General features: G+C 37.8%; 1 protein-coding gene across 9 annotated transcripts in view; it reads left to right on the forward strand.

The window, feature by feature from the left end:
- LOC307129745 (R3H domain-containing protein 1-like) overlaps positions 1–8,498 on the forward strand; it is a 96,633-nt gene that overhangs the window by 82,993 nt on the left and 5,142 nt on the right. For all 9 annotated transcript variants that reach the window (XM_079822429.1, XM_079822430.1, XM_079822422.1 and 6 more), the window contains one exon: positions 3,260–3,363. In XM_079822429.1, the coding sequence (XP_079678555.1) occupies positions 3,260–3,363 (104 nt within the window). The remainder of the gene's footprint in view (positions 1–3,259; positions 3,364–8,498) is intronic.

The following is an 8,498-nucleotide window of genomic DNA, read 5'->3' on the forward strand; positions in this document are numbered from 1 at the left end:
TGAAAAGCCTTCTATAACTTGTTCGCCCTGCCACATGATTTTGTTTGACTTTCATTTTGTTTGCCGTTTGACATTTCTCATATTCAACAGAAATGCCAGCTCTTATTAGTTGGGTAACATGCGGGTGGCACCAGCCATTTGGTCGCAGTCTCGAGCCCTGCAAAATGAAAAGGACGGTTTATCTGTTTTGCAGAAGCTTTAGAATTGTTCTAGAAACTACAGATCAGGGCTGCATGATTAATCAAAATAAAACACGATATGGCTTAGTGCATTATCTAATCACCAAGTGCAAATAGCCCGACTTGTTGGCAGAGGATTACAACAGTAATTTATTTGTCAAGTTGAACTTTTATTTTTTTTTGACGGATTTCCGTGAAGACCTTTTTGAGTTTCTGCGTTTATGATTTGATGGTATTTTTTCTCAAATGAAATGGTAAAATGCTCATGAAGTGACTCTTAGAGCAGCTCTGGAGACGTTTGCGCGTTCATTTCCTCATATGAGACGGCAGAGATGGAAACATGCGACCGTCACGTGCGAGTGTGTGTGTGTGTGTGTGTGTGTGTGTGGTAAATTAAACCGTACGTCTGTGCCATTCATTCACACAGACACACAGAGCATGCATGATTCATATTTAAAATAGTCTTTTTGCGGTTTAATATTCACACACACTAGTCTATATCACCAGATGCGTTCTCAGGTGCCGAAATTAGGCACTGATTGATTTAATGTGAATTGGCACTTGGTAGTACCGACGTAATTCGGTCAGTGCCCTGAAAAGTACAGAGTTCTGTACCCAACCCTAATAATCATATACACCAAGTTATTATTTTATAATATACTACAATACACACAGGTGCAAAAATTAGTAAAAATGATCACAGTGAATGCTGCTCCACACAAACTTCATCTGCATTTGCTGAGTTTGAGTCACTTTAATGTGCATTTGGGAACAAAACATGCACCAAACATATCTCTTTTCTTCAATCCAATCCATATTTAGCCAATTGTCTGCATTCCTGTAGCTCGAACAGTAGATCATGGCGCTTGCAACACCAAGGTCATGGGTTCGATTCCCAGGGAATGTGTGGACTGATCAAATGTGCACCTTTGTAAGTCGCTTTGGATAAAAGCATCTGTCCAATGCATTAATGTCTATGTTAACAGGAGCTTTGAAGTTCAGGCCTTAAAATAAAACATTTGTGACCCTGGACCAAAAAAACACTCATAAGGGTCAAGTTATACATCATCTGAAAGCTGAATAAATAAGCTTTCCAGTGATTATGGTTTGTTAGGACAACATTTAGCCAAACTATTGGTAAATCTGGAATCTGAGGGGGCAAAAAAATCTAAATATCGAGAAAATCTCCTTTAAAGTTGATCAAATGAAGTCCTTAGCAATGCATATTACTACTAATTATACATTTCTGATATATTTACGGTGGGAAATGTACAAAATATCTTCATGGAACATGATCTTAATATCCTAATGATTTTTACCATAAAAGAAAAATGGATAATTTTGACCCACACAATGTATTGTTGGCTATCGCCACAGATAAACCCGTGAGACGCAGGACTGCTGTTGTGCTCCAGGGTCACAAATATGCATGCTAATCAAAAACAGATTTGGAAATTGTCATAATTACAATTAAAAACTAGGGCTGTCAAAAGATTAATCGCGATTAATCGCATCCAAAATAAAAGTTTGTGTTTACATAATATATGTGTGTGTGTACTCTGTTAATTATTATTATGTATAAATACACACACATTCATGTATATATTTAAGAAAAAAATATTATTTTTTATATATAAAACATTTATATTTATATATATATTATAGATTATATAATTGTATATACATGCAAATATTTCTTAAAGGGTTAGTTCACCCAAAAATGTAAATTCTGTCATTAATTCCTCACCCTCATGTGGTTGGACACCCGTCAGACCTCCGTTCATCTTCAGACACAAATGAAGATATTTTAGTGTAAATCTGATGGCTCTGAAAGGCCTCCATTGGCACAAAGCACTTTACACTCTCAAGACCCTTAAAAGACACTAAAGACGTCGTTACAAAGTCCATCTCACTACAGCGGCTCTACAATAACTTTATGAATCGGCGAGAATAGTTTTTGTGCGCAAAAAAACCCTAAATAACGACTTATATAGTGATGACGATTTCAAAACACGGCCTCATGAAGCTTCGAAGCGTTATGAATCAGTGAGTTGAATCAGCAGTTTGAATCGCCAAATTTCAGCAGTTTGACACGCGATCCGAATCATGATTCGACTCACTGATTCATAACGCTTCGAAGCTTCATGAGGCCGTGTTTTGAAATCGTCATCACTATATAAGTCGTTATTTAGGGTTTTTTTGCGCACAAAAACTATTCTCGCCGATTCATAAAGTTATTGTAGAGCCGCTGTAGTGAGATGGACTTTGTAACGACGTCTTTAGTGCCTTTTAAGGGTCTTGAGAGTGTAAAGTGCATTGTGTCAATGGAGGCCTTTCAGAGCATCAGATTTACACTAAAATATCTTCATTTGTGTCTGAAGATGTCTGACGGGTGTCGAACGACATGAGGAATTAATGACAGAATTTTCATTTTAGGGTGAACTAACCCTTTAAATATATACATGAATGCGTGTGTATTTATATAAATGATAATTAACAGAGTACACACACATATATTATGTAAACACAAACTTTTATTTTGGATGCGATTAATCGCGATTTATCTTTTGACAGCCCTAATAAAAACACATGATACTGTGACGATCCGCCAGTGTAAAGCAGAAACCAGACTTGATTCGTTGATTAATTTTCTTGAGAATAATATATTCAGACTCACTTAATCTTCTACAAATAGAGATGAAACTAAAAAATGAAAAGCCTCTCAGTCTGGTGTGCAGAGCTTTAAGGAAGAGCTCGCTCGCTCTCTTTTGTGGTCTCCTGGGACCTTGACTTTAGTAGGCCACGTTCAAGATGATTTATAAGTCCAGAAATGCAGCTGGCCTTAATATAACGCGGCGTGTCCCGTGAGGAGAGCGATCTGGCCGCAGCACATCCTTCATATGAAGCGGCTCACAGCTGGGCGACCGGCTCCATGCAGCTGCGTCACACGGCTCATGTCCTTATTAAAGCGCTAGAGACGATCCAGCGCTGTGAATACTGATGATCTGCTGGTCCGTTGATCAGAGCTGAATGTAGGTGATGTGGTAAGTGAATGTGTTTGCATGTGTTTGTCTCCGCAGCTCCTCCGTGGGGTTCTTGCCTCCTCCAGGAGCAGAGCAGATGCCGTTCCACCGCACCTCGCCTCCCTGCGGCTCGCAACAGATTCCCAGCCAGCAGTGCTCAGGTACGGTCACCCATAAGGCTGTTCGTCCTCTTCCTCTTCGCACTGCAGTCAGACTATGATGTTTTCTGCTCAGGGGCCAGTTGCAAAAACTAAGCCATTATGTTAAAGGGTTAGTTCACCCAAAAATGAAAATTCTGTCATTAATTCCTCACCCTCATGTCGTTCGACACCCGTAAGACCTCCGTTCATCTTCAGACACAAATGAAGATATTTTCTCCATTTGCATTCAGTACATTTACACTCACAAGACCCATAAAAGGCACTTAAAACGTCGTTACAAAGTCCATCTCACCACAGTGACTGTACAATAATTTTACGATGCGACGACAATAGTTTTTGTGTGGAAAAAAAATCAAAATAACACCTTTATTCAACCTCTTATTGTCTTCCGTGTGTGCCTCCACGACGCATGCGCGAGAATATGACGCAGATCCGGCGTTCGGACACATGACCCAGAAGTGATTTGTTTACAAGCAGAGGAAGACGCGCGTGTCTAAGCTGTTGAATTCTACATTGATCGTGCTTTAGGTCTCGGCGTAGTTCTCAAAATGGGGTTAAAGTGTGCATTTCATGGATTCCCGAACGCCGGATCTGCGTCCGATAATGATTAAAAAATATTTTTAATGCATTAATTTAGCCTTGTAATGCATCTTATGATGCATTATATGATTCATTGTTATAATGCATTTAAACATGACAAGCAACCAATTTCACATGTAACAAGGACTTTGTGAATATTTGGTTACAGTTATTTATGAAAGAAATAATGCATTATATTACCATCACAAATAATGCATCAGCTGGTTTGTTTTCCACGGTAATTTCATACAAAGTCAACCATTTATTGGTTAACCAGGGCTCGACATTAACGCTTGTCCGGGACAAGTGGATTTTTTGAAGGGGCAAGTGAAAGAGAATTTTACTTGCCCGACGGACAAGTATCCTGATAAAACATCATTAACAAAAATAACTAGGGAATCACCAAATGCAAGAATGATTCTGCATTCATTACTGTAAGTGGCGATCGTCAGTGAATGATAATAATGTATAACTGACGGTAACGTTGCACTGTTGACGCTCGCGCAGCCTCTCGAGGAGAAATCGAAACAAATGTGCTCCGCTCACACAGAGAAACTCAGTAACACACTGCCGTAGAAATGTAGAAATGTGGAGTTTATTTATATTTATAATATGATACAGTTGCAACATTTTCCTGAATAACATCACGACTGAAAATGACACTGATTTCATATGACAGTTCCATAAACAATGATTAACATTAAGTCACTCACATTTTGATGCAATATTGAGTGTTTTTGTTCTATTTCAGCAGCGAAAATAGTTCCAAAAGCTCACAGCAGAACGCGTGTCACATCAACAGTGTGTGTTAGTGAATGATTCAGCGTTTTGAATGAATCGATAGAATCAAAGATTCAATGAACTATGCGTAAACGACCGCCTCATTCTAGAATGAATCAGCGTTTGAACGAATCGACTCAATGACTCGCTCATTCAGACGGTCACAGCGCCACCTACTGGTGCTTTACTTTCATCTTTCCAACGTTTCTTATTTGTATATTCAAAAAATATTTAAAACAATCTCATAACATTATTTAATGCAGTTGTAATTTTTCAGTGTAAATTATTTAATTTGACTGGTAACAGCCAGTGTCGTCTTCTAATTTAATTTATTGATCCAATTTAAGAATATAAAAGGAAATCTGAATCATAGCCTATATTTAATAAGATTAGGGGAAAATGCCCTTTATAAAAGGTAAAAATATCACAAATATGCATATGTCTTAGCTGATTGAACACTGGTGAGAATTTTGCTTCAGAATACATTTTATTTACAACACACACAAATTTTTATTTATTTTTTCCGGACAAGCACATTTTTTACTCGGACAAATTGAGGACAGATTTACTTCACGTGAACATGCTTAATGTCGAGCCCTGGTTAACTTGCTCACTCATTTGTTCATTAATTTTCACTAAAATTAATTTAAATATTAATCAGATCCCACTATAAAGTCCTAGATTTTTATCATAATTTGGAAACGATTGTTATGTGGATTATTATGACAGGATTTCAACAAAACGGTTCATTTAGTTAAATTAGTACTTCTAAAGCATTTAATAATCTTAGTTCACGTTAATATCAACATTTACTAATACATTATTCAAATCAAAAGTCGTATCTGTTAATATTATTTTATCGGTTCGGCACCGATATTGAAAAAAACCCAGACGATACTCAACCCTAATTATCATGCATATTACTAAGATATTGGCTGTTTATTAGTACTTATAAAGCACACATTAATGCACGACCATATTCTACATTAATAATTCTGCCCAGTACTTAAACTTAACAATCTTACTAACTATTAATAAGCAGTAATTAGGAGTTTATTAAGGCAAAAGTCGTGGTTAATAGTTAATAGTGAGAATTAATATTCATTATATTAACCGTGAATTGGACTAAATCTGATCTAAAGTGTGACCAAACAACCAATACAATTCTATTTTGTATTTTTCTCAAGTTATTACATAAATAATATTTATTGCAAAATACTAACCAAGGGTCTATTTTTTTTTAAATTGAGATTTATACACCATTTGAAAGATTTGAAATATGAATTTGCACATGGTTTTTCTTAAAGCATATTAAAAACACCATATAGGCATATAAACAATACTAAAAACTTGATTTTCCCCACAGTGGGACTTTAATAACATGACATCCTTAACTAAAAATATACAGAAACTTCCAACTTTATGTTGGAAATATTAACGGGTTTTTTTTGTCTGGCACTAATTTGCAGATTCTCATTAAGCTTCGCAGTTGCGGGTCCACTTTTTTAAGCAGTAATGGAGGCAAAACAGATCTGAGAGAACTGACAAAAAGCATAATTAAATAAATAAAAGGAAAGTAGCGTGTGGGAACGTTTTTAGAGAAGTAGTTAACCAGGATGAATCAAGTGCTGGGAATGTGATATCTAACCGTTCTTTTAATCTTCTCCGCTCATTTTGTGCGCTAGTTAGCTCTCGGTCACATGACGATTGACGGCTAATATTAACCATCCTAAAATCTGCTTTAAAGTTGAATTTTAATTGGTTATGTGATAGAACGGTCACTGCTTACAGCGGACACACACTGTGCAGTAATTAGCCAACACTTTGTAGAGAAATGAAAACAGTCGCACCTCAACAATTATTTGCATTCACACAAATGCTCCCAAATATACACTATATTTCCAAAAGTGTTGTGACGCCTGCCTTTACACACTCATGAGCTTCCCGTTCTTAATCCGTAGGGTTTAATATGGAGTCGCAGCTCTAACAGCTTCAGCTCTTCTGGCTTTCCTCAAGGTTTAGGAGTGTGTTTATGGGGATTCTTCTAGAAGCGCAGAAGAAGAAGGCCTGGCTCTCAGTCTCCGCTCTAATTCATCCCAAAGCTGTTCAATCGGGTCGAGGTCAGGACTCAAGTTCCTCCACACCAAACTCGCTCATCATTAGGGTTGGGTACCGAAATCCGGTTCCAATATGGCACCGGTACTTATATAACCGGTATGTACCGGACCGAATCAAAACGCAGATTTCGGTTCCTCATTTCGGTGCCAAAATTCAAACGTGCTTTCGCGCTTTGGCTGAGCCAGAGACAGACGCTCAGCGCTGGTTACATCACAACTCATGACAACTATTCAGTGTTTTCAACCACATCATGTTTATTTCAGGTTTCAGACATTTAAATGCTCATAAGTAGGCTACTAGCAAAAAACACACACTGATGTCTATGAAAGCTGCAATGACAATACTTTCAGACAGTTATAATTTGACTAACGTTACGTGTTTTATTCACATCAGATACATGCACATTATACAGTAACTCTATAGTTTACTCTATTCTTCTTCCAGTTCACTGGTCACTTACTTTCATGTATTTCGTGAGACGAGAATGAACTCAAGTGTTGTAAATCCGACAGATCCGATTCTGAGGCGCAAACTAACATGGCGCCGCCCATTGCGCTTTATAGATCAACTAACACACATTGACTCACACATTTGAACATCAGATAGTTCGTGACACAGTTAAGAAGTTTGTGAATATTTTGAATAAAAAGAAAAAGCGAAATAAACCCGATACAGCTGAGCTGTCAGCGCTATTGCGGCTGCTGTGTCATCATGTGAGAAACATGACGCGTCATCATGGAAACATTAAGGCGATGCGTTCTAAAATATTTAGCCAGAGAATATGATCATATTTCAAAATAAAGCTGAAGCTCGAAGCTGGTTTGTAGCAGAGCAAGAATACAGACAACTGCTGTTATTACTGTAACTGTTATTTAGAGTTATATTAGGCTTGTTGTAGTTGGGTTAGGTGGCTTAGGTTTTACTGTGAATTTGTAAATAAGTCAATAATAATTTGTAAATAAGTAAAGTGTGTTTTGTATTTATTTATATTCATACATTTAAGTATACATTAAACTTTTAATAAATGGTTCAATTTAAATAAAAAAATAAAAAGCCATTTAATGTAATCCACCTCGTTTTGTGGCCTTTTAAAAAAAATAAGTATCTGTTTAGGCACCGGAACCGTTTTAAAAGTTTCGGTTTGGCACCGGAATCGAAAAAAACCCAAACGATACCCAACCCTACTCCTCATGTCTTTATGGAGCGACGCTTTGTGCACTGGTGCATGCTGGGACAGGAAGGGGCCGTCCCCAAACTGTTCCCACAAAGTTGGGAGCGTGAAATTGTCCAAAATGTCTTGGTGAAGCATCTTTCACTGGAACTAAGGCCCTGTCCACACGAACACGGGTATTTTCAAAACCGCAGCTTTTTCTATGCGGTTTGGCTGTTCGTCCACACGCAAACGTAGTATCCGGTTACTGAAAACTCCGGCCAGGGTGAAGTTGTCTCGAAACTCCGGTTATAGTGTTGTCGTGTAGATGGTGAAACCGGAGATTTCGGCTTGTTTAAGTCGAAGTGTGTGCCGTTCTCTCCTTTGTTTGACGTCAGTTTGTGCGCCATTATCGCTTTTCTTTACATGAGTGGAGTCTACGCAATGGCGGACGTAGCTTTTAATAACTCTGCTAACAGCGCTTATCACATGTAGACAGATACGCGCC

The sequence above is a fragment of the Gobio gobio genome (genome assembly GCF_949357685.1).
Source record: "Gobio gobio genome assembly, chromosome: 7".
In the NCBI taxonomy this organism is placed as follows: Eukaryota; Metazoa; Chordata; class Actinopteri; order Cypriniformes; family Gobionidae; genus Gobio; species Gobio gobio.